This window comes from Theropithecus gelada, chromosome 7a, assembly GCF_003255815.1.
Source record: "Theropithecus gelada isolate Dixy chromosome 7a, Tgel_1.0, whole genome shotgun sequence".
Classification (NCBI taxonomy): domain Eukaryota; kingdom Metazoa; phylum Chordata; class Mammalia; order Primates; family Cercopithecidae; genus Theropithecus; species Theropithecus gelada.
Genome location: NC_037674.1, coordinates 54,402,472 through 54,429,587, shown reverse-complemented (window position 1 = coordinate 54,429,587; position 27,116 = coordinate 54,402,472). Strand labels below are relative to the sequence as shown.

Genomic DNA, 27,116 nt, shown 5'->3' with positions numbered 1-27,116 from the left:
ACTATCCATCTTGCGAATAAACTAAATCAATTCCTTATATTATGAAGGAATTATTTCAAGGATCTACAAATGAGTCTTTCAATCATTTAAACATTCACAGGTTACAACTGCCAAGAGGTGCAGAGTTTACAGAAATATAAACACATCAATATATATTTTCTATAATTTAATAACAAAACATAGTTAAGAAAACCATTTAGATGGCTTGCCGATCCACACATTTTACCTGTTTTACCGCATTTAAAACTGCTTCTGATAAGGGGGCTGTATTTCCCACACAAGTTGAACATCCATAACCAACGATTTCAAATCTGCATTTCAAAAAATAAATGTGACTGAATAGCACATCACAATATTTATAGAGAAAAGACAAGTCTTATCTTGTATTTCTATCCCTGTAGTAAGATTACTTAAAAGACTATTCATGACACATGGATTAACCTTCATCAATATATTCACTTCACAACATTCTGAGCAATCAAGTCTAACTCTCAGGCATGCTATTTGAACCAACTCACTGCAGCCTTAACCTCCTGGGCTCAAGCAATTCTGCTCCTCAGCCTCCTGAGTAGCTGGGGCCACAGGCGCTCACCACCAGGCCCAGCTACTTTTTTTGTAAAATAAAAAATAAAAATGCTCAGGCGGGTCTCAAAGCTGAATGCAAATCTTTGAAGAGCCTTAACAGCACTTATCAATGCACAAGAGAATTCCCCCAAATACTACTTGCTAGGAATATAACATGACCTTTTAAAATAATTGATTCTGTACTTCCATCCAAGGGTTTAAAATGTAAAGAGGACCTGGCTATAATAACCTGACCAAAGGTCCCAAAAGAGGCACTGTAACTGGGCACTCTGATAGGAGTAATCTCTTAATTATCAACCAGTTAAACCCAAGAAGAGTCCCTGACAATAAATCCAAGATGATACAACTAAAAGATTACAGGCACAGTCCTCTAAATTACTTTCAGATGCTATTCTAAAAGCAAAAAAATCTAAAATTTATCCATTTTGCAAAGGAACTGATGACTCATATGTTCCAAAACAGACACTGAAAATACAGCTAGGCTGGATGTGGTGGCTCAGGCCTGTAATCTGGTCTGAGATGAGCGGATCACTTGAGGCAATGAGGTTGAGACAAGCCTGGCCAACATGGCGAAACTCTGTCTCTACTAAAAATATAAAAATTAGCTGGGTGTGGTGGTGTACACCTGTGGTCCCAGCTACTCAGGAGGGTGAGGTAGGAAGACTGCTTGAGCCTAGGAGGTCGAGGCTGCAATGAGCTGTGACTGCACCACTGCACTCCAGTGTGGGCAACAGAGCAAGACACTGTCTCAAAACCAAAAAATTCCTGCACAACTAGCATCAATTGTTTTGGATTACATAAAAAACGTATGTAATTTTTTTTTTTTGAGATGGAGTCTCGCTCTCTTGCCCAGACTGGAGTACAGTGGCATGATCTCGGCTCACTGCAACCTCTGCTTCCCAGGTTAAAGCAATTTTTCTGCCTCAGCCTCCTGAGTAGCTGGGACTAGAGGTGTGCATCACCATGCCTGGCTAATTTTGGTATTTTTAGTAGAGACGGAGCTTTACCATATTGGCCAGGCTGGTCTCAAACTCCTGGCCTCGTGATTCACCTGCCTCAGCCTCCCAAAGTGCTGGGATTACAGGCGTGAGCAACCGCGCCCAGCCCAAAAATCGTAAGTTACTTTCTCCAAAGTTCAGGGACAACTTAAAATTATGTATTATAGACCCAGTAACCTCAGAAAACTAAAATTATGACAATTTTCAGTTAATAAATGCAAACTGTAAGATTTCTTTCTTTTTTGAACTGACCTACACAACTCACAGACATTGTGCATACTTGGTATCTTTTCTGTACTGCATATACAAAATCCTTGTTATTTGGTTATACTTGTTTGTCTTGTCTTTCCAACTAAGTATCTTGAAGCTAAGACCACATCTCCTACTTCTGTGTATCTGAGCTGGTGCTTTGCTCATTTGATATGTCCAATAAGTGTTTCCTGAGTGATAAGGCATCAAAAATTGTATGGTAATGGCAAGGTAGCAAGTAAAACTAAAGCATATTTTTTCTATCCTCTTTTCTTTTTGTTGTTGTTGTTTTTTGAGAGAGTGTCTCGCTCTGTCCCCCAGGCTGGAGTGCAGTGGCGCAATCTCGGCTCACTGTAAGCTCTGCCTCCCGGGTTCACACCATTCTCCTGCCTCAGCCTCCTGAGTAGCTGGGACTACAGGCACACGCCACCTTGCCTGGCTAATTTTTTGTATTTTTAGTAGAGACAGGGTTTCACCGTGTTAGCCAGGATGGTCTCGATCTCCTGACCTCGTGATCCACCTGCCTTGGCCTCCCAAAGTGCTGGGATTACAGGCGTGAGCCATTGCGCCCGGCCTCTATTTTTTTTTTTTTTTTTTTTGAGATGGAGTCTTGCTCTGTCGCCCAGTCTGGAGTGCAGTGGCAAGATCCTGGCTTACTACAAGCTCCGCCTCCCGGGTTCACGCCATTCTCCTGCCTCAGCCTCCCAAGTAGCTGGGACAACAGGCGCCAGCCACAGTGCCCGGCTAATTTTTTTTTGTATTTTTAGTAGAAATGGGGTTTCACCGTGGTCTCGATCTCCTGACCCTGTGATCCGCCTGCCTCGGCCTCCCAAAGTGCTGGGATTACAGGCGTCAGCCACCGCGCCTGGCTCTCTATCTTCTCTTTGTATATGAAAGGCACAAACAAGCAGCTTCAGTACCTACTGAACACCAATATCAATATGAACAGCGATAGTTGTCACTTACCCAAGCTTACTGAGATACGGTAATACTCCACTTGAACTGAGGTAATGTGTAACCATCCCACTGCCTGGCGATAAACTTGTTCTTATATAAGGTTTAACACGCAGACCAGCTTCAACAGCCTTTTTAGCCAAAAGACCTGCACAGCCAACAAACAATGATTTATTATGCCAATGTTTCTTTCCCTCTCTCACTCATATTAAAGTAAAAAGTGAGAAGTAATTTATTTAACAGATTCATCTCCAATTCAGATTAAAGTATGAATTCATAAACTCATTGTCATTATTTTTTCCACTTTATTCTACTGATTTGCTTCATTTACAACAAATTTAAAATTACAGCAAATATACTAGCCTTTATGTTGAAAATTATTAAGATACAGGCTGACATCATTCACACAACTGGAAACAAAAGATGCACATATATAAGTACACATTAACAAAACCATCTTTTTTTTCTTCTTTTCTTTTTTCTAAAGCGAACCATTTTAAAGTCATAATTACAATAAGCTAAGGGGAATGTAACACATTATACATGGTCTTATACATCGAAGGAAATGTTCCAAAGGGCGTACAAATTGATTTCATTTACAATCCTTGCCAAGACAATGATCTTTTACTACTTTTATAACTTTTAATGAAATCTCCCACACTGTTACAGTTAACTTCCAGATAATCAAGAAATACCTGCTAAATAACTATAGTTCTAAATTAACAAGAGAAGCAGATACAACCTAAAATTAATTGATAGGTAAGTTATAGTAAACAGTAAATTTACCTTCAGTGTAATAAAAACAAAATAACATAAATCAAACTCAGGCTCCTTAAGACCTAACTAAAATAATAGAAAGTCTCTCAATATCAAATGTAGACACTCTTGCATCATCTAAGAAACAGAAAGTTACAATAACAGAAAAGCTAACAATAATTAAGGAAAAAAAAAAAGTATGGCCATAAACTACAACCCACCTGCGGCAAGCATGACAGATGGATTGCAATTATTGGTACAACTGATAACTGCAGCAATGACCACTGATCCATGAGACAGCTTATATTCACTTCCTTCATAATGAATGGAGACAATATCCCTTTGTTTTTCAGCTGCAATTTGGAAGCCTTTAAATCCAACCTATACAAATTTCCACAAAAATATAAACTAAATATTCTGAGTATGTACAGAATAAAATACCGGCAGAAAACATAGCAGACTGGACATCTGATGATTTAACATTAAAAATCATATTTGTGAGTGATGCTGAAGGCCCATAACATTCAGTAGTTGTTTAATTCAGCTGAAGCATAAATCTGCATAGGCACAATAGGAGTCTGGTATGTTCACAAGCAAAATTTTTATCTACTAAGGAAGTCCAGCCTACCACTCAGAATCCAGATCTTATTTGGCTTTGTTGTTCTTAATCATCCCTGTTTACAGTAATTCTCAAGAGATGGCACATATTTTTTTCTGCTAAAATGACCCCAAAGATTTCCTCCAAAGGGATCCTGTATGTGTCAGTGTGGTATAGCCGAAACAAGACTGGCTATGAGTTGCTAATTATTGAAGCTAATTAACAGGTACATGGCAATTCAGTGGACTATTTTGTTTTTGTACAAGTTTAACATTTTCTGAACAAAAAGTCAAGAAATCATAAAAAGAAAGGCTCTGAAAGGAAAGTCAAGTACTAGAGATCTCAGAATAGAGAAAGTGACAAGACTAAAACTGTGATTCTGAGACAGAAAATACCCCAAAAAGCCAGAGACCACCTGCTATTCAGTCACATTTACCAAATTTTATGAGAGTAGGGCAGGTGTGGTGGCTCATGGCTATAATCCCAGCACTTTGGGAGGCTGAGGTGGGCAGATCACTTGAGGTCAGGAGGTGAAGACCAGTCTGGCCAACATGGTGAAACCCTGTCTCTACTAAAAATACAAAAATTAGCCAGCAATAATGGTAGACGCCTGTTAATCCCAACTACTTTGGGGGCTGAGGCAGGAGAATCACTTGAGCCCGGGAGGGAGAGGTTGCAGTGAGCCGAGATTGTGCCACTGCACTGCAGCTTGGGCAACAAAGTGAGACTCTGTCTCAAAAAAAAGAAAGTTTCTGTAATGATGTATTCAATTATCTATGCTGTTCATCAATACAAGACCCATATGTAGTTATTCAGCATTTAAAAATGAGACGACTGTGACTAACAAACTCAACTTTAAATTGTATATAATTTTAATTGAAATAGACACAATCAATCTCTGATCCTCACAATGGAACTGTACCAAATGACTGACTGGCACATCAGACAGAAGGAAAATAAGGGGGCTGCTGGTGTGTGCCATAATATATAAAACATAGCAGTGAACTGAGTTTATGGGTCACCTTGTTGGTTCTTTACTACTTAGCACAAAGCGGGTTGAAAAACACAGATAACAATAACCTACCTTTTCATTTAAGCAAGCCTGGAAATCGCTTTTCATATCTGTCACAGCAACTCTATCTTGAGGTCTTTTAGGACCACTAACAGATGGAACTATTGAATTCAGATTAATCTGGATCACCTAGGAAATGAGAAAGACAAAGAACAAGGAATCAGAATTTCTTACAATGGATTCCAATTCAAGCATTACTTTCTAAAGCAGAATAAGTATATTCGTATTTATTTTAATGCAATTTGTTTTAATAGTACAATACACCCTCAATCCCAAGAAATAAAGATTTTAAAACAAGCACATTTAAATGTATGAAACATGAAAATTTGCTAAAAGCAAGACTAGTAGATCAGTATGCAATTAAACTACCACAACACCAACTGTACTGCATATACAAAATCTGGTTTCCCAAGTGTTTTTTCTCATAAAGATAAACACTGTCTTAACTGATGTCCAATGATAAAATAGATGCCTGTATCAGCTCTCAACTTATTGCCTCTGAGCTCCAAATTCACCCTCCTTTGCCAGCTCTGTGATCACAGAGGTAAACCGTTAGTAAACATTTCTCCTTTGTCAGCACACATGATGTGACAACTGGTCACTAGAGGGTGCTGAAGGGACACAGCAGAGAAAGGGTTCTTTTTCCTGTTCCAGAGGGTTTCACTGGCCAGCAACCCAAGCTTTTATTCCTTGGTTAAGAAATCGTATTTTTTGTTAAAAATCTCACTTCCCAACTAGATTTTTATTTATTTCTTCTGGTATTTCTATTATTTCCTTCAAGCATTTATGTGAATATAATCAACTCGAAACTTTTCATCATGGCTTTCAACATTATTTTATATCCCTGTTTATTCTGACTGATCCAACTACTTACACTTTATTTATTTATTATTATTATTATTTTTATTGAGAAAAGGTCTCATTCTGTTGTCCAGGCTGGAGCACAGTGGCACAGTCAGGACTAAATGAAGCCTCAACCTCCTGGGCTCAAGTGATCCTCCCGCCTTAGCCCCACAAGCAGCTGGGACTACAGGCATGCGCCACCATGCCTGGCTAACTGAATTTTAGTAGACATGAGGTCCCACTGTGTCACCCAGGCTGGTCCTGAGCTCAAGCAATCCTCCCGCCTCAGCCTCCAAAAATGCTGGGATTACACGCGTGAGTATCCACAACTGGCTTACTTATACTTTCATTTAGTGGATTCAGGTGATCCTAGTCTTTGCCCATAAATATCCATTTAAGAAGTTTCTCTTGAAATCAACATCCTAATGATTTTAATTTCTTTATATATTCAAGTTTGTTTTTGTTTTTTCTTAAGAGACAGGGTCTTGGGCCGGGCACAGTGGCTCACGCCTGTATCCCAGAAATTTGGCAGGCTGAGGCAGGTGGATCACTTGAGGTCAAGAGTTTGAGATCAGCCTAGCCAACATGGTGAAACCCCGTCTCTACCAAAAATACAAAAAATAGCCGGGCATGGTGGCGCGTGCCTGTAATCCCAGCTACTTGGGAGGCTGAGGCAGGAGAATTGCTTGAACCCGGGAATTGGAGGTTGCAGTGAGCTGAGATCACGCCACTGCACTCCAGCATGGGTGGGTCTTGCTATCACTCAAGGCTAGGTGCAGTGACTCGATCATAGCTCACTGCAGCTTCAAACTCATGGGCTCAAGCCATCCATCCCTTTTCTGTAGGGACAGGGCCTTGCTTATGATGCTGGTCTTGAACTTCTGGCCTTAAGTAATCCTCTTGCCTTGGCCTCCCAAAGGGTTGTAATTACAGGCATGAGCCACCACACCTGGCCTGGTGAGAATTTTTTTTTTTTTTGAGACAGAGTCTCGCTGTGTTGCCCAGGCTGGAGTGCAGTGGTGCGATCTCAGCTCACTGCAACCTCTGTCTCCCAGGTTGAAGCGATTCTCCTGCCTCAGCCTCCTGAGTAGCTGGGACTATAGGCACATGCCACCACGCCCAGCTAATTTTCTGTATTTTTAGTAGAAACAGGGTTTCACCGTGTTAGCCAGGATGGTCTGGACCTCCTGACCTTGTGATCTGCCCGTCTCGGCCTCCCAAAGTGCTGGGATTATAGGCGTGAGCCACCACACCCGGCCATTTTTTTTCTTTTTTTTTTTAAAGACAGTCTGACTCTGTTGCCTAGGCTGAAATGCAGTTGTGTCATCTCGGCTCACCGCAACCTTCGCCTCTTGGGTTCAAGCAATTCTTGTGCCTCAGCCTCCTGAGTAGCTGAGATTACAGGCCCCCGCCACCACAACTGGCTAATTTTTTTTTTCTTTTTTTGTAATTTTAGTAGAGATGGGGTTTCACCATGTTGGCAACGCTGGTCTTGAACTCCTGACATCAGGTGATCTGCCTGCCTCAGCCTCCCAAAGTGTGGGGATTATAGGCGTGAGCCCACCGCACCTAGCCAAGGGTTTGTAACAGGCATATTTATTTCATTTTATTCTACCACCAAAGTTTTCCCTCTTTCTTATTCTTTCCACTTCTGTAGTTTAAAAAATGTGAAGAAGGAAAATACATGGAAAAAGCACTAGATCTAATAAATAGAGGTGAAAATGATGGAAAATGATCAGAAGTAAAAAGATTTGCCCAAAGTAGCACACAAATTCAATTTCTATGGGTCCTATATGTATTCATTTATTCACCTAACATGTTTACTGAATATCTATTATGTGCCAGCATTGTTCTAGGAGCTGGGGATACAATACCAAACCAAATTTCCTGTCCTCATGGAGTTTAATGAACAGTTAACTAAAACTGTAAAGCCATGTTGTTAGAAACCCTTGACACACTCCTAGAAAATGAATTTTATTAAAATTAAGTCTTTCCTGGAAATGAATTCTGCCTATTTTGATATACATTTCCAACAGATAATCTTTTTTTTTTTTTTTTTGAGACGGAGTCTTGCTCTGTCACCCAGGCTGGAGTGCAGTGGCCAGATCTCAGCTCACTGCAAGCTCCGCCTCCCAGGTTCACGCCATTCTCCTGCCTCAGCCTCCCAAGTAGCTGGGACTACAGGCGCCCGCCACCTCGCCCGGCTAGTTTTTTGTATTTTTTAGTAGAGACAGGGTTTCACCTTGTTAGCCAGGATGGTCTTGATCTCCTGACCTCGTGATCCGCCTGTCTCGGCCTCCCAAAGTGCTGGGATTACAGGCTTGAGCCACCGCGCCCGGCTTTTTTTTTTTTTTTTTTTTTTAGACAGGTTCTCGCTCTGTCACCCAGGTTAGAGTGCAGTGGCTCACCACAGCTCACTGCAGCCTTGACCTCCTGGGCTCAAGTCATCATCCCTACTCAGCCTCCTGAGGATCTGGAACCATGGGAATATGCCACTACTCCTGGCTAATTTCAGGTAAGTATTTACTTAGATTGTAAAATATCTTTAAAACTAATATGTAAGACTGCATAGTAGTGTGTATCTTTAATAAAGGAATTTTGCAAAATACACAAGTAAACCAGATGCAGATAACATCAAAACTGATTATTCTGAAGGGAGATATTACTCTTATCATAAAGTAGAAATAAATTAGAGCAAAGACTTAAGAGTCACTATTACTATTTTAAATACTAAAAAATTAGACTTCATAGGCTGGGCTTGGTGGTTCACACCTGTAACCCCAGCAATTTGAGAGGCCAAGGCAGGAGGGATTGCTTGAGGCCAGGAGTTTAAGACCAGCCTAGGCAACATGGCAAAACCCTCTCTCTACAAAAAAAAAAAAAACCAAAACCCAAAAACCACAACTAGACTTCACAAAATATTACAAAATTCACTACAATAAAACTCTACGTAAAATTAATGAGTAAAACAAAAGTACTGGGCTACAATAACATTACTTAAATAATAATAATGATAATAATAATAATAATGACAATAATAATAATGATAGCTACCCCCTCAGCCAGGCCCAGCGGCTCCTGCCTGTAATCCCAGCACTCTGGGAGGCCAAGGCTAGAGAATCCCTTGAAGCTAGGAGTTTGAGACCAGCCTGGGCAGTAAAAGGAGACCCTGCCCAGGGTCCAAAAAATAATAACATTAAAAAAAATAGTAATATTAAAACAAAAAGGGGGTTAAGCATGGTGGTGGCTCACGCCTGTAATCTCAGGAAGGTGGGAGCTTGAGCCCAGAGGTTGAGGCTACAGTGAACCATGATTGTGCCACTACACTCTAGTCTGGTGAGAGAGCCAGACTGGGTCTCAAAAAGCAAAACAAAAAGATTAGCTACCCTTTACTAAGTATTTACTATGTGTCTGAACTATTCCATGAATTTGTTTTTAATATCTAAGAATCCTTAGAGGCAGATATTATTGTAGTATCTAAGAGATGAGAAAACTGAGGCAGAAAGGCTAAATAAATTGCCCAAGGTTATACAGCTAACATGTCTTAGAGCTGGGATTCAAACCCAGGTGGTCAGGTACTCCAGAATTTCCTTTTTTTTTTCTTTTTTGACACAAGTCTCACTCTGTCACCTAGGCTGCAGTGCAGTGGCACGATCTCAGCTTACTGCAACTGCTGCCCCACAGGCTCAAGTGATCCGCCCACCTCAGCCTCCCAGGTACCTGGGACTACAGGCACAAGCCATGCCCAGCTAATGTTTGTATTTTTTTTGCAGTGAAAGGGTTTTACCATATTGCCCAGGCTGGTCTCAAACTCTTGAATTCAAACAATCAACCCACCCCAGCCTTCCAAAGCACTGGGATTACACCACAATTTACACTCTTTACTACTAGGTGGGTTATTCTGCATATACCTGGGAGTATTCAGGTTCTCCTGAAGAATTCTGGTCATTTCGAAACAATTTCACAGCTTTAAGGTATGTTTCCATTGATTCGAGTTTGGCTTTGCTAAAACCTAAAACCAAGATGAACAAACAAAATGCAGTGAGAAATTTCTTTACTTATTTTTTTCAGACAGGGTTTCACTTTGTTGCCCAGGCTGGAGCACAGTCCTGCAATCACAACTCACTGCAACCTTGACCTCCCTAGCTCAAGCAATCCTCCCATGTCAGCCTCCCAAGTAGCATACCACCGTGTCTGGTTATTTTTTTACAAATGTTTGTACAGATGTGGGGAGAGGGGGGGGTCTTGTTTTTTTTGAATAGGGTGGTCTCGAACTCCCAGCCTCAAGAGATCCTCCTGCCTTGGTCTCCCAAAGGGCTGGAATTATGGGTATGAGCCATAACATCCCACCAATAAATTTATTATTTTTAGAAACAGGGTCTCACTGTGTCATCCAGGCTGGAGTACAGTGGTGCCATCATAGCCCATTGCATCTTTGAACTCCTGGGTTCAAGTGATTCTCCTTCCTTAGTCTCCCAAGTAGCTAGGACTACAAGTCTGTACTGCCACGCCTGGCTAATTTTTTATTTTTTATTTTCTTGTAGAAATCAGGGTCTTGCTATGTCGCCCAAGCTAGTCTCAAACTCCTGGACTCATGTGATCCTCCTGCCTCAGCCTCCCAAAGTGCCAGAATCATAGGTGTAAGCCACGGAGCCTGGCCTCAGTAAGGAATTTTGAAATCTTTGGGGGTAAGAGTACTGAATTCCAGTGATGAGCAAGAAACAAATACTATTTACATATTCATTTACATTTCTCTTTCTCCTAATCCTTGAGAATCTACCACGTGAGAAAGCCCAGACTACACAGAGAAACCACATGAGGGTGTTTTGCCTGACAGCCTTACCTAAGTCCTCAGCTGATAGCTCGTAATTTGCTGTCAGACATGCAAGCAGAACAAGCCTTCAGGATTCCAGGCCCTGCCTTTCAAATCTTGCAGTTGAGGCTTGAAACATGAAACAGAGATGAACTGTCCCCACTGTGCCCTGTCTCAATTACCGGCCCACTGAAACCATGAGCTAATAATTACTGCTTGTGCAACCCACTAAATTTTAGGATAATTTGTTACACAGGATCACTAAAATCTTAACTCAAGATTAATAAGCAAGGAATGAGGCACTTCTAACCATTTCTACTTTGAATGTTCTACCAACTCAAATGCAGAAGTTTTGCCTTTGGGGGGATCATTCCCTCCAGGATTCTACATAACCATTTATCAATTTTGCTGTCTGATTAACTAACATAATAATCTGCCCACACACTGAAGAATACTACAATATATCCTCCAAATATATATCTATGCTTAGAAATGAGTAACTCAGCAATGATTACCTCATTAAAGAGATTAAAAAAAGAGATCTTACTTTTTAAAGAGCAGCCTTATGAAATATCAACATTATCTTGTTTTATAGGTACTTTCTACTTTAATCTAAACAGTCAATAGAAGAGTGACCAAAATTCCTAGTTAATCAGGTGACAAAAAATTTGGAACCTGTGGTCCTATGTTGTTTTTTGCAAAATTTTGTGCTTCTTCTTCTTTAGATAGAAAACTGGTTCCCAAACCCCTTTGTCTGATAGCTCCTCTACTCTTGGTTGTAGAAGGGGACTGCTGTAAATATGTTTAAGGCTGACTTCCATTAAACTGCAATCTCTGACCCCTAAGTAGAGGTGGAGGTATCCATTATTTTGGGGAAACAGTCAAGTCAGGACCAATGGTTTGAATAATTCCTTTAAATTGTTTTCAATGCGTCACAGTGAACTAGGGTTTGAGGACACAACACTCTTTAAAGACATCTGATGTTTGCTTGGAAGTTGTTGTTTCAACATAATGTAATTTTGTGAATATTAAATAACATGTATAAGGTAGTCATTTATAAAATATTATCAAACACATTGGAAATGTAACATGCTTATTCTAATGATCTTTTATCTTCTTACCTGTATGTTCTAAATGTTTTAATGTCACATTGTCAACAGGGAAAAAGCTGAGGATAGCACCATATTCCGGACACATGTTTGCTATTGTAGTTCGATCAACTATAGATAATTGTGAAACTCCACTTCCAAAAAACTCAACAAACTTTCCAGCCACTCCTACTTGCCTGAGGTGCTATAAAAGGGATACACAGAAACACATACAAAATTGCAAAGACAAGATTAGCAAGGATTGTTTGAAAACTATAAAATATAATTTTTAATCAATACTAGTGATGGTGAAGGAATGAGATCCTTCGTTGTCCTTAAGAATCAATTCATTCTGGTTTTGGGGGTATTTTAAGATAAGGAGTAAAGAGAAGACTGGTCCAATGTCACTGTTAATCAGGGTAGAAAGGGGCCTGAAAGCTCAAGGTGGCTATAATTAGCATTTTCATGTCTTTGAAATCAGGGCACATCAACTCAATAGTGTGTCTGTTTAGCTGGCAGCCCTTTTCTTTCTTTCTTTTAGAAACAGGGTCTCACTCTGTTGCCCAGGCTGGAGTGCAGTGGTGTGATCACAGCTCACTGCAGCTTCCAACACTCCAGCTCTAGCAACCCTTCCATCTTAGCCTCCCAAGCAGCTGGGAACTACAGGCACGTGCCACCACACCCAGCTAATTTTTTTTTTTTTTTTGAGACAGAGTCTCACTCTGCCGCCCAGACTGGAGTGCAGTGGCCAGATCTCGGCTCACTGCAAGCTCCGCCTCCCGGGTTCACGCCATTCTCCTGCCTCAGCCTCCCGAGTAGCTGGGACCACAGGCACTCGCCACCTTGCCCGGCTAGTTTTTTTGTATTTTTTAGTAGAGACGAGGTTTCACTGTGTTAGCCAGGATGGTCTCGATCTGACCTCGTGATCTGCCTGTCTTGGCCTCCCAAAGTGCTGGGATTACAGGCTTGAGCCACCGCCCATGGCCACCCAGCTAATTAAAATAATTTTTTTTTTTTGTAGAGACAGGGTCTTACAGTGTTGACCAGGCTAGTCTTGAACTCCTGGCCGCAAGTGATGCTTCTGCCTTGGCATCCCAAACTGCTGGGATTACAGGTGTGAACCACTGCATACAGCCCCTTGTTCTTTCTTAGCAGTGCATAAAACAGTGGTGTTTGTTAACCACTGATGGCATCTTAGACTTAATGAAATACTAATAGACTGACGAAACTGTATATTTAAATAAAAAATTATATACTGACTATAAAAATTTTTCAAATTGTAATTACTGGCCAGTGTTTACAGCATCTTTAATCACAGGCAAATCCCACTTTGGTAGAATTTATTAACATGTGGTTTCAAACTTAATTCCTTCTAAAATTATTTTTCTTGGTTATTATACTCTCAAGTAACCCAACCAGTTATTCGTCTTTTCTAAATTGTAAAATGGTCTCAGATTGGTATACGAGTGACTAAGGAGGTGACTAAGAATGAAACTATCCTCGATCTATGAATAATATTAAGCCCTAACATTTTATAAGTGCCAGGGATCACTTAATCCAAACCCTTTTTTATAGATACAGAAACTCAAACCCTAAGTGTAAAGATGTTTCCTCATGTATGGTTATATTTTTTAGGATGAGAGAAATACAGATTAGATATTACAAACCAAAAGCTGCTCTCATCAAAAAAACAACACAGGATTACTCCTGTAAGGATCATAAATGGAACAGGGTCTCAAAAAAGAAGTAATAATATATTCAATAAATGTAAACATACTTAATAGTTTAATTTTTAAACAATAAATTAAAATGTCAAAACACACATAGTAATATTGTCAGGAAAAAACAGCCAGAGAAGGCTAAAAAGTTGCATTAATTTTCAGGATGTCTAAAGTAAAGAACTGATTTCTGTAAAAACATAATGGGATATTCCTTTTCCTTTAGAAATAATCCTGCAATACCCAATTGACTTCTTGATCTTTTGGTACCATACATTGAATCAATAATTTCTCTAAGATGCCAAATTCTTTTCTAATTAGGGAAGAAGGATCAAGACCAAATGCTGGGAGGGAGGCATTATCATTTCCTTAAACTGGAGCATCCAGAAAGCCTTCATATCAATAATCTAAGCAAAAATGCTGAGACTGATACTCCTGAAAGCCTTTGTACCAATCATCTAACCAAAAATGCTGAGATTGGGATCCAAATTGGAATTACATGTGGAACATTTTCCAGGTACAATCGTTTAACAAAATAGGACTTAATCATTAAAATAAAGTTAGTAAAAGCCAGACATTTAGGAAGAAGAGTTACAAATTATTATTCACTAGGAAATCCGTGAGTCTGTGTATTAATACGCTTAAGAAGCTCAGTATACATATTGAAGTTCTGCAGCCAGTATTTTAGAAATTCAGAGAAAAGGTTTTTACATAATCCAGAGAAATGTTAAAACGGCAAAAGAAAAATGATATATCACATTTCTACAGTCCATGTTTTTGAAAGCATTACTTAGTAGAGCAACAGTTTCTAATGGGCAAATAATTTAAAGAAGATACAATTAACTTTTGCTAAACATTTTTTAAAAATTCACGTAGAAAAATGAAAAAAAATCATGTAGTCAGCAAGTGTTCATTAAGGCAACAAGGCACTAATAAGGCATAATGGTTAAGAGAATGGACTCAAGAATCTGACTGCCTGAAATCTTTGTTCTACCCCTTACTACTCAGCCCTTTGGTAAGTCACTAAACCCTACACTGTACCTTAGTTTTCTCAGTTACAATGAGAATTAGTAATAGCACCCATCTCACAGACTTGTTACAAGGAATAAACGAGCTAACATAAGTGAACACAACAAATTTCTTTGTATTTATTAGTACAAAGTAAATGCTACATTTGTTGTTATTACTATAACTATGATGACATGGCTAATGTCAGAGACCTGAGGATGCAGTAATGAACCCAAATCCCTGCTCTCATAGGGCTCTTCCATTTTTATAAAAATAATGTTCACTAAGTTGTAGAGCTACCACAACTTTAACTTACCTTTGTAATACCAAGAACAACATCTATGGATGTAACAAAAGGGTTTGATGACCCAGTTAACTCACATCCAACCACCTCTGGTAAAGTAAGAGAAACTGGCAGACCAAGCATAACTGCTTCTGTTTCAATGCCTCCAACCCCTAATGTAATAAAGACAGGTATATTAGCACCGTATATTTAAAGATAATTTATCTCTGTAACATCTGAGTCTCTAGGTGTTTCATGAGCTTGTCTTACACAGTACTTTACAGAGTTGCTATATTGCTATTAATGTAGACACTGAACCCAAGGCTTCCCAAAAGAAATGACTCCACGCGCATGGTCAAAAAACTATTATTTTACCTTTATATTCAAGACAAAGTATTAGTTTTAAGTATATTCAAGTTAAAATACTAGTTTAAGTATTCATTATGCTAGGCACTGTACTGTATTCAAGATACAGATAAAAACAAAATCCAGTCTCTGCCAACCTCAACAAGTTCAGTCTAATGAAAAAGGACAAAAAATTCAACAATTATAACACGCTGTGAAAGAGTAAGTTTACAAAGTGAGGTACACTGAACTCGGCAAGGGAGTTAAGGCTTTCAGAAGATAACTGAGGCCAGTCTTGGATGAGTTAACAGTAGACACATTTCAACAAAGTCATGGTCGGCAGAATGCATTCTGCCAGAAGAATAGCCTATGCAAAGTCATGGGGTATAAAAGAGCACAGTTAGCTGGGCTCAGTGGCTCACGCCTGTAATTCCAGCACTTTGGGAGGCCGAGGTAGGTGGATCACTTAAGGCTAGGAGTTCGAGACCAGCCAGGCCAACACGGCAAAACTCCATCTCTACTAAAAATACAAAAATTAGCTGGGTGTGGTGGCATGTGCCTGTAGTCCCAGCTACTTGGAAGGTTGAGGCATGAGAATCACTTGAACCCAGAAGGTGGAGGTTGCAGTGAGCCAAGATTGTGCCACTGCACTCCAACCTGGGTGACAGAGCAAGATTCTGTCTCCAACAAAAAAAAAAAAAGAAAAGAGACAGCCCATATAAGTAAAGAAATGACTAGTCTCTAAGATGGGTGTTGGTGAGTGGCTAAAGGGACACCAGAGGTTGTGAAGGGCCTTGTATAAAATGGCAAGAAATGTGGACTAATAAAGAAGACCAGGAGAAGCCACAAAATACCTTAGACAAAGAAGCAACCTTTGTAGACATATCATCATCATTCAATTACTTCACAAATGGTAGTGCTGTGCTAGGCACTGTGTAAATTTCTTTTGATAAATCCTCTTTTAACAACACTGATCACAAACTCTCGATTAATATTTTGTTGTTGCTGCTGCTATTACAGATGAAAAACACGGAGCCTCAAAGAGGCTATAAAAACTCAATAATTTATGTTCTTTTACAATGTTCTTGACATTCTTAACCCCAAAAGAAATGAAATATATTTAGTCATTTACTTACCCCACCCCAGAATCCCTAAACCATTCACCATCGTTATATGTGAATCCGTGCCGACTACACTGTCTGGGAAGAGGAGGTCCTTTTCTTCAAAAACCACTCTTGATAAATATTCTAAGTTTACTTGATGAGCCATTCCAGTTCCAGGAGGGATTACTGCCACATTCTTAAAAACTCTTGAACTCCACTATATTTTGTTTAAATTTAAGAAATAGAAATGTTAGTATATGAATCTGTGTTCACAATCAAGGTGTAATATTAACACTAAAAATATTTTAACTAATGTTCAATACGGTAAATACAAAGTTCATTATCACATAGTTAAAAACAAAGATACAGATACTGAACCTAAATACATTTTTTATTAAGACACCCTTTAGGTCAAACAAAAATGTTTAAAAAGTCCAGACAAATGACAGTATTCAACTGTGTTCCAAAGATTCTCAGGAATGGGAAGAAAGAAAGGCTCAGTGTACAAGGCTCCCTCCAAGCGCTCTCTCCTAAACTAGAGCCACTGTTTTCATCTTTCTTTACACAATGGGGTTTCCAATAAGATTTCATTTGAGGCACAAAAGCGTTCTACTACTACAATGCCTTTAGAAACTACTAAAGTGGCTGGGCAGAGTGGCTCATGTCTGTAACCGCAGCACTTTGGGAGGCTGAGGTGGGCAGATTGCTTGAGGCCAAGAGCTCAAGACCAGCTTGGCCAACATGGCAAAACCCCGTCTTTACTAAAAATACAAAAATTAGCCAGGCAGTGGTGCACACCTGTAATCCCAGCTACTCAGGAGGCTGAGGCATGAGAATCGCTTGAACCCAGGAGGCGGAGGTTGCAGTGAGCCAAGATCACACCACTGCACTCTTGTCTGGGCAAGAGCATGACTCTTCCTCAAAAATAAAAATAAATAAATAAATAAATAAATAAATAATAAACAGGCCAGGCACAGTGGCTCATGCCTGTAGTCCCAGCACTTTGGGAGGCCGAGGCAGGTGGATTACCTGAGGCCAGAGGTTCAAGACCAGCCTGGCCAACATGGTGAAAACCAAACTCTACTAAAAATACAAAAATTAGCCAGGCGTGGTGGTGTGAGCCTCTAATCCCAGCTACTCGGGAGGCTGAGGCAGGAGAATTGCTCGAACCTGGGAGGTGGAGGCTGCAGTAAGCTGAGATCATGCCACTGGACTCCAGCCTGGGTAACAGCGAGATTCTGTCTCCCCACCCACCCCCCACCAAACAAACAAACAAAAAAAAACAACTAAAGATATAAAAATTGTACCTATCATTAGTTTATATATTACAATACAAAAATTTCCCTGAATCATTTATACCTTAAAAAACTGAAGCCTCTCTCGATTTCTGCCGAATTCTACTTCTTGATTTTTTAACACTGTTTCAGGTCTAAAAGGAAGAAGAGCTGGCATTAAATGTATGTGTTACAAAAAATACTTGCCTTGTTTCTTTCTAAGTCATCATTCTTAGGCATATATATATACACACAAATATATTATTAAAATCTTTGGAAGAACTATTTATTAGGTTTCTCAGAATTATTCTTTTTCAACAAAGTTCTGCTTTAAAATAACACACTAGAAAACTACAAAAATGAGTTGTACTTTACGGAGTGTAAGAAAGCCACATTACACCAATGTCCAAACCTGTACTTAAAGTGATAATAAAAATACACTGTTGGGTTATCCACTTCAAGAAAAGAGGACGGTAGTAGCTTCGACAAGCATGTACTTTCCTCCCCACCTGGCTCTTGTGCCTGTTAAACTAGGAGATGGGTGCTAATTATTGCTATGCGGCATTGATGAACAGTATCTCAACATCATTTTATAGTTTAAAACCGGCTTTTTGCAAAAATATTTCATTCATCTCATACCAAAAGAAGGCTCTACTTTATGTATAAGTAGCAGTTCACTTTACATGGATTATATAGTTTTTAGGAATTATTTAAGAGACAAAAATAATTGACCTCTATGCAGTAACATAGTACCATTTTTAGAAAATTATTTTTATCTAATAGATATTTAAAAAAATTATTTCAAACAGCTTTAAGCTGGTTCTTTTACCTGCCAGCTGGTGACTGGGTGTTCACTAGACTATCAATATAACTTAGATTACACATGTCCTCCAGGGACCAGATTATTAGTCCAGATAATTACAGTTGTTTAATAGTCAACTTTTTTTGAGATGGAGTTTCACTCTTGTTGCCCAGGCTGGAGTGGGAGTGCAATGGCGTGATCTCGGCTCACCGCAACCTCTGCCCCACTGGGTTCAAGCGATTCTCCTACCTCAGCCCCCTGAGTAGCTGGGATTACAGGTATGTGCTACCACACCCAGCTAATTTTGTATTTTTAGTAGAGATGGGGTCTCTCCATGTTGGTTAGGCTGGTCTCAAACTCTCGACCTCAGGTGATCGATCTACCCACCTCAGCCTCCCAAAGTGCTGGGATTACAGGCGTAAGCCACCACACCCGCAAAACTTTTTTTTTTTTTAAACAAAGATTACTTTAATAATTCATAGTTGAGTCATCTTTTGAAGCCAAGCATATCTTAGGGAGATTTTTTCAGGGCCTCAGGGAACACAGCTTTCTGAGCCACTCCAATTATTTTACCTTTCAACAGCACTTATGGCTACAAAGTGCCATATAAACATTTATTGGCTCACAACCTGACTTCAAATAGGGGATAATTTGAAGTGCCAAAGGTTATGCTCTCATCTTTCTACTCAACTTTTTAAGTCTAATTAATACTTCATTGACATATTAAAGGATACCAATGAGTCACTATTATCACATAGCCAGGAACTACAATAAAATCCATCTTAATGCTTTGTAATTCAGAGTCAAAATTATGGGGAAATGTTACAGAAGATTGGATTTTTAGAAACAAAAATATAGCACTAAGCATTTACGATGTGCCAGTTATAAAAAGAAACAAAAACTAAAGAAATCAATGATTTTGAATCAATAAATCTGCCTTTTCAGGAAATTAATTTCTGTATAAGAGGTGTTAATCTCAAAAGTCAACATGTTCCTAACAACCAGGACAACTAGGCAACAGGAACAAGAAAGCGATTACATAAAACTGTCAAAATTTGATGGCAAAAGACTCACAGATTATACGGAATCCTTAGAAAGGAAGAGCATACGAGGTCACTATAACCTGTGGCTTTATAAAAATCTTAAGCCTAAAATTTTAGAACTAGGCAGAATTTGGAAGATCCGGTCAGGAACAAAGGAATTAACGTATTATTTGGTACTTAGAATAAATGAATGGACATTACTCTTAGCTACTCTAAATCTTAAATGTGTTAAACTTTTTAAAACCTAAAGTGTAAGTATTTTTTACTAAATTAAAAAAACAAGGCCAGGTGGAGTGCCACATACCTGCAGTCCCAGCACTTTGGGAGGCCAAGGTGGGATGACTGCATGAGCAAAGTTCAAGACCAGCCTGGGCAGCATAGTGAGACTCCATCTCTACCCCCAAAAAAGGTAGATAAAATTAGTCAGGCCTGGTAGTGTGTGCCTGTAGTCCCAGCTACTCTGGAGGCTTAGGCAGGAGGATCACTTAAGCCCAGGAGTTGGAGGCTGCAGTGGACTACAGATGGTGACACTGCACCCCAGCCTGGGTGACAGAGACCCCCCCATCTCAAAAAAAAAAAAAAAAAAAAAAAAGACCGTTTACTAACAATGGGATAAATTGTTATATTTTACATGAATTATTTAAACTAAGACAAAAACAATTCATATAACTCTCTTAAAAATAAAAATACGGCTGGGCACAGTGGCTCATGCTTATAATCCCAGCACTTTGGACAGCCAAGGTAGAAGGATCACTTGAGACCAGGAGTTCGAGACCAGTCCGGGCAACACAGTAACACCCCTTGTCTACAGAAAAAATTAGCCAGGCATGGTGGTGCGTGCCTGAAGTTCCAGCTACTTGGGGAGCTGAGGCGGGAGGATCACCTGAGTCCACGAGGTCAAGACTGCGGTGAACCATGCTTATGCCACCGCACTTCAGCCCAGGCAATAGAATAAGACTCTGTTTCAAAACAAAACAAAAAAACCCACTTTGGAAGGTCAAGGCAGGAAGATCGCTCGAGCCTAAGAGTTTGAGACCAGCACAGGCAACATAGTCAGACCCTGTCTCTAAAAATAAATAAATAAATTTTAAAAGTTTGGAAACTTTATAGTATATATTTTAAAAAGTCATAGGACTCCTTTCCCCGCACCCCCCCCCCCCTCCCCGCCCCGCCGACACAGAGTCTTGCTCTGTCACCCAGTGGCATGATCTTGGCTCACTGTGATCTCTGCCTCCTGGTATAAGCAATTCTCGTGTCTCAGCCACCAGAGTATCTGGGATTGCAGGTACCTGCCACCATGCCTGGCTAATTTTGTATTTTTAGTAGAGATGGGGTTTCGTCATGTTTGCCAGGCTGGTCTCGAACTCCTGACCTCAGGTGATCCGCCTGCCTCGGCCTCCCAAAGTGCTGGAATTCCAGGCATGTGCCACCTCACTTGGCCATAGAACTCTTTTTCTTATTTAAAAAAATTACCTATTAGGAAATGAAGCCAAATCCTAGGAATAGAATTATTTTGTAGGCATATTTACTACTTTCCATGTTACCATATAGAAAATCATTTATTTAAAATAACTTACTAGATTTGAAACATAAAAAATAAAAATTTTATTGTTAACATAGGGTTTTTTTTTTTTTTTTTTTTTTTTTTTTTGAGAGAGTCTCATTCTGTCATGCCCAGGCTGGAGTGCAGTGGCGTGATCCTGGCTCACTGCAATCTCCACCTCCTGGGTTCAAGAGATTCTCCTGCCTCAGCCTCCTGAGTAGCTGGGACCACAGGGGCATGACACCACACCCAGGTAATTTTTTGTAGAGACAGGGTTTCACCATGCAGCCCAGGATGGTCTCAAACTCCTGAGCTCAAGTGATCCACCTGCTCTGGCTTCCCAAAGTGCCAGGATTATAGTTGTGAGCCACCATGCCCAGCCAACATAGAGCACTTAATGCAATAGGAAAAGATAAGAAATCCCCTAGTAGGAAAAAAATGCTAAAAATATATACAGGGAATTAACGTAAGAAATATGAATGACATTATAATGAGTATACGAATGGTACAAATGTACTAAAGTAAAAATTTTAGTTTAAAATGAGACCCCATTTTCTGCTTACAATCGTCAAAAAGATAAATTATATTTACAGATAAATCTTAAGAAAGGTTTGTTTTCTTAGTAATGGTAACAGAGAATGGTACTTAGAGATCACCATTTTCACTAAATTTACTTCTTTTAGTATAACAGGAAATACATATAAAAATTCAATCCAGTACTTAAGTGTGAAGGTAACATATTAGTTACAATACAACATAGTAATTGGGTGGGAATGAGAATAAATTTGATTTTCTTAACTGGAAAATAACCTGGTCTTAATAAACACTAAGAAAAACAATCTCATACTCAGGCACTGGTTGCAAATGAAAAGGACACAGGATGGGTGTATTCTCAATCTGTGAAGAAAATGTTCCTGAGTTTCGGCCTAGTTCTCCAGAATCACAAGATCCTCGGCAGGTAGTCTGGCCTCTGCAGGGAAGCTTCTTAGGCTGCACTTTAAGTGGAGAAAGCTTTCCTGCTTTCTGCAGGTCACCACCTCCAGGGTTTGGTGCATTCTGTATTGCACTGTCATTCCAAAAAGAAAACAAAATAAAGCCATTTAAAAGCGACAAAAATTAGCTCTTAAAAAAAATGCACACTAGCAACGCTATCTAGAAGTAATTGAATGATGTTTGAAGGCTACTGTATCATTTAACTCAGGTTTCAAAGGCAAATCTCAGATTATATATATATGTGTGTATATATATAAAACAGGTCATTTAAATTTACAGAAATGAAAACATAATTCTAAGAGTCCAGTAAAATCACTTTCATATACTCTACTAATTCACATTACTTTTAGCAAGTACTGAAACAGATTGTTTCCCCCTAACAACTTAAAAGAAATTTAGAGCTACAGTTTATCTCGAGGGCAAAATCTCTCTCATGGGCTATAATAAATTACAGTCTTATTCCACTACTCCTGGGAATGTTTTAAAAAAGTTAATTTATGGCAACAGAAATACGTCTTCTCTAGTTTGGTCTTAGTCAAAGGGGCCTTATAAATACAAGATACTTATTTCAGTGGAAGGAAAATAGAGCTTTAGTGAGTTCAATGTTTTTAATCACCAAATAATTAAAACCATTCATGGCTCACATCTTTCGATTCTTTCTGAAAGACAAGTAGGTTAAAAAACAAAAAGGAAACAGAGACTGAATTCAGAGGTTCACTCCAAAAGGCAGGTCCTAGGCGTATACATTTCTACCAAAAATGTCAGCAGAAATACACAAATATGAAAGTAACTTTACACTCAGACTAATTCCAAAAAAACCCACCATTCCAAACTTTTCACCAGTTTTAGCTTTTATATACTAGCCAATACTAAATTTAGCATACTTTTCTCTGCCATAAATTATCTCTATTCCTTTTCCTCTACACGACACATTTCCAGTCAGTTAACTTGCATGGCTGTCTATCTGTATTGACGTACCATTTACTGAAGTCAATTTGTAAAGAATGGTCAACTGTAAGATCTGTTGGACAAGCAGGATGGACTTTCTTAGGATCACCTCCAAGAGTTTTCACTGCCTCCCTCATAGCAGCAAAATCCACCATTGCCGGTATTCCACTAAAAAATAAAGAATGGTCAAATTATAGTCCAAATTGTTTTTTATACATGCTTAATAAATGATCAATATAAACTTTTTCATTTTCGCATTTTAAAAGTATCCCTGTCTAGTTTACATTCATTTTTCATAATGTAGTTATTATCTAAATTTAGGAGTATCCTGGTTTAATGGGAATTAACATTAAACATTATCTAAGGACTGAATTACTTGGGCAAATGTGCCAAAAATAATAAGAGAGAATTTTTGGAGGCATAAGTGAACTTCAAGGAAACTGCCTGTGAAACTCTCTTTCGCCATGTATTTTTTTTGATGCACCCTCCCCTTTTCCTAGTTCCACCCCCTTCTGCCTAGTGCCTTCATGTTACCCCAAAGCTATCCACAGTAGCTTTTGCCATTTTACATTCATTCACCCATCTATCCAGCCAAATATATAACAAGCATTATCAAATGCCTTCAGTGTGCTAGATACCAATGGTACAAGGCCAAGTCAGACATAGTTCTGGCTCTCAAAAAAATTTTAGGGAAGATAATGATTACAGAATAGTATCGTAAGTACTATAATAGCTGCATAAATTAACAGCTTGAGGCCAGGAGGTTGATGCTGTAGTGAACTATGATCACGTCACTGCACTCCAGCCTAGGTGACAGAGTGTTGACTGTATCTCAAAATAAGATCAAGTTTTCAATATGTTAAGTTTGAGAAACCTATTGGCTATGTGGAAATCATAAGCAGGTAGTTAAGCAAAAGCAGTTTCTGAATAAATGGTGTAAGAAATACCATTTATTTCTTATGCGGCTATGTATCGCAAGTACTGTAATGGCAGCATACATAGGTTACAAAGAGCTGTGGCACACAAACCAGATTTGAGTGAGTGGGTGAAGAGGATGTTCTAGCTAACCCCTATGCCTCTTTCAAAACTCAGCTCAAGGTTAACTCTTCCAATAAATAATCCCTGGACACCCAGATCAGGCAAAATCTTTCAGAGTATGGTAAAGGCTCTGGATTTTGTTTTAGGTGTGATGGAAGCCAGCTGGTATATAGAGGGATAATATGACTTGATTAACATTTGTAACCAAGTCACTCCATCTTCTGTGTAAAGAACAGACTATTGATTCCAAGTGTGACAGCAAAGATACCAGTTAAGAGACTATTGCAGTTATAGTCCAGGTTAAGAGAGAATGGGACTAGAACCACAACGACAGTGATAGAGGTGGAAAGAAATAATTGGACACAAGATATATTTCAAAGGTAGCACTGACAGAGCTTGCTGATAGACTGGTTAGAGGGTATTAAAGAAAGAGAAAAATCAAGGCTAACTCCTAGATTTGAAGCCTAAACAAATGGGAGTGTATGGTGACATTTACTATAACAGAAAAGACTTAGAAAGAAATAGGTGAGTTGAGACAGACAATCAAAAAATCAAGTTTTGATGGCTGGGTATAGTGGCTCATGCCTGTAATCCCAGAGCTTTGGGAGGCAGAGGCAGGAGGATCGCTTGAGCCCAGGAGGTTGAGGCTGCAGTGAACTATGACTGCATTACTGCACTCTGGCCTAGGTGACAGAGTGAGGCTCTACCTCAAAATAAAATCAAGTTTTCAATATGTTAAGTTTGAGAAACCTATTGGTTACATAGAGATCATAAGAAGGTAGTTAAGCAAAAGCAGTTTTTGAATAAATGGTATACAAAACAGGTGCCTAATTTTTAATGAATTGCTTCAGTTTAGAAAGGGCAAAATTTTTAAGTTTATAAACTAACCTTAAAATTAAAAAAACAAAACAAAACAAAAAAACAGAGCCATCCATCAGGGAGTCTGAATTTTTATTTTTTTTCTATTTTTAGAGACAGGGTCTTTCACTGTCACCCAGCCTGGAGTGCAGTGGTGGGATCACAGCTCACTGCAGCCTCAACCTCCTGGGCTCAACTAATCCTTTTGCCTTAGTTTCCAGAGTAGCTAGGACTACAGGCATGCACCACTATATTCAGCTAATTTTTAAATTTTTTTTTTGTACAGACACGGTCTCACTATGTTACCCACACTGATTGCAAACTCCTGGGTTCAAGTGATCTTCCTGCCTTGGCCTCCCAAAGTGCTGGGATTACAGGTGTCAACAACCACACCCAGCCAAGAGTCTCAATTTTAAAAAGGAAACACACTCTAAGAGTTCATTTATGAAAAATAAACCCATTACTTACGTAAAATCTTGAAGAAGAACACGGGCAGGGAAAAAGGGCACTTCAACATTGCTTTGTTTGGTTTTCCAGTCTAAAATGTTCATAACATCTTCCTTCTTCATTAAAAAGCCATCACAATTTCGTACAGCAGCTTCCAACAAGACCCGTATTGAATAAGGCAGAACATCTGATTCAATAAAATATTACGATTAACAAGCAAACAGTCATACCTATATATTATTTTTAAAATGCCACAGCAAAAAGTTAGATAAAGACAAAAATGCAGGTTTCTCAATTTAAACAGTTCATTTTTAGTCTAACAAACTAGAGCATAACATCATTCATGTTAACATCAGGTGTTTTGTAACTGACTTTCCTGTACATAACCTCAAAGCCCTGAAAAAAGCAGAGATAAAAACCTTCATACAAGAGTTGCATTAATTTAGGAATATCATACTGCAACCATGACAAATACTTGACATTCAAGGAATTCACAGAAAAACTAAAAAGCACAGAATATCAGAATTGAATTCAATAATGTAGACATCCCCTAGTATGGCAAAAAGAAAATGATTAAATTGTATAAAGTCTTTAATAAATTTAAATTATTTCCAACAAAAATGACTAAGTTTAAAAGTAAACTGGAATGCCTGAGTGAGTAAAATTCATTTCACAAAAACTTTGATTCACTCTTAATTACTTTAAGGACACAACTGAGAAAGTGATTTCAATATTTTTAAATTTTCAATCATATTAAATTCTCACACCAGATTGTGCCACACAAAAGTGTTTCCTTACGATTTAAAGAGAAGACTGAATTAATATGGGGTTAGTTGAATAAATCACTGTAATTCACACAATGGATTACCATGCAGCTGTCTAAGGGAGTGAAGTTACATGCTGATAAACAGTGAGCTCCAGAATATATCATTAAGAGAAAAAGCAGGGCAGAACAGTGTTTCTAGTATGCTAACTTTCCTGTAAGAAAGAGAGTTTAAAATATACCCATAATATATTATTTTAAAATAATTAAACATAAGATCATCAAATGTGTATTATGAGAAATATAATTTTAAAAATACATTAGCATGTGTATTTTAATAAAAAGAAACAATGAAAGGATAAACGAAAAAACTAAGCATATATCTCACACAGCATTTCCACTTACTTCCTTATTGGGAGTACCTTCTTGGTACTAAGTACAAAAAGAATCACAAGAAAGAAAAGTATATTCAGTCATTAGTGCTGCTATTCAGAGACTGTGATTTGTGTAACAAGCAGCAAGCAAAAAAGTACTTTTTGTTACTATGGTTTCAAGAGCATATAAGTTTAAAATCAGAGTAGCTAATGACAGCTAAAGTAACACGAAGTTTTTTTTTTGTTATTTCACAGGAGCGTTTGCATTTTGGGAATGAAATTGTTAAACCTGAAGTCTTGGAGAATATGCTAACTGTTCACTGGGTGGGGTGGAGAGGGGTGAGGAGGAGGAAGTATACAGAGAGAAGACTTCTGTGTCTGTTGAGTTACATTAGTTCAGATCGTCTAACCATTGTTCTATATATGTAATTTAGTTAATACTGTTGTGTTTAAAGTATACAAAACTCCTAATGCTCAAAGTATGTTAAAAGTAAAGGCAGTAAAATAATCCATTTTTAAACATCCCTTTTTTAGGAAGACCTGTCTTCTGGGAGTGGTATTTGTTAACCTACCTCTTAGAGCTAGATACAGTACTGTACTTAGTCACTGAAATGATAGAA

The 27,116-nt window shown here is 38.8% G+C and overlaps 1 protein-coding gene across 4 annotated transcripts in view; it reads right to left on the bottom strand.

Annotated features, from left to right (window-relative positions):
• IREB2 (iron responsive element binding protein 2) overlaps window positions 1–27,116 on the bottom strand; it is a 63,686-nt gene that overhangs the window by 13,382 nt on the left and 23,188 nt on the right. For 3 of the 4 annotated variants that reach the window (XM_025390236.1, XM_025390233.1, XM_025390235.1), the window contains exons 3-14: window positions 25,381–25,546; window positions 23,047–23,184; window positions 21,923–22,141; window positions 17,773–17,842; window positions 16,447–16,630; window positions 14,999–15,138; window positions 11,990–12,161; window positions 9,967–10,067; window positions 5,225–5,341; window positions 3,764–3,923; window positions 2,799–2,934; window positions 227–311 (exon numbers count right to left, since the gene is read on the bottom strand). In XM_025390236.1, coding sequence (XP_025246021.1) covers window positions 227–311; window positions 2,799–2,934; window positions 3,764–3,923; window positions 5,225–5,341; window positions 9,967–10,067; window positions 11,990–12,161; window positions 14,999–15,138; window positions 16,447–16,630; window positions 17,773–17,842; window positions 21,923–22,141; window positions 23,047–23,184; window positions 25,381–25,481 — 1,623 coding nt within the window. In that variant the 5' untranslated portion in view covers window positions 25,482–25,546. The remainder of the gene's footprint in view (window positions 1–226; window positions 312–2,798; window positions 2,935–3,763; window positions 3,924–5,224; window positions 5,342–9,966; window positions 10,068–11,989; window positions 12,162–14,998; window positions 15,139–16,446; window positions 16,631–17,772; window positions 17,843–21,922; window positions 22,142–23,046; window positions 23,185–25,380; window positions 25,547–27,116) is intronic. The other variant, XM_025390237.1, reaches the window with a different exon arrangement.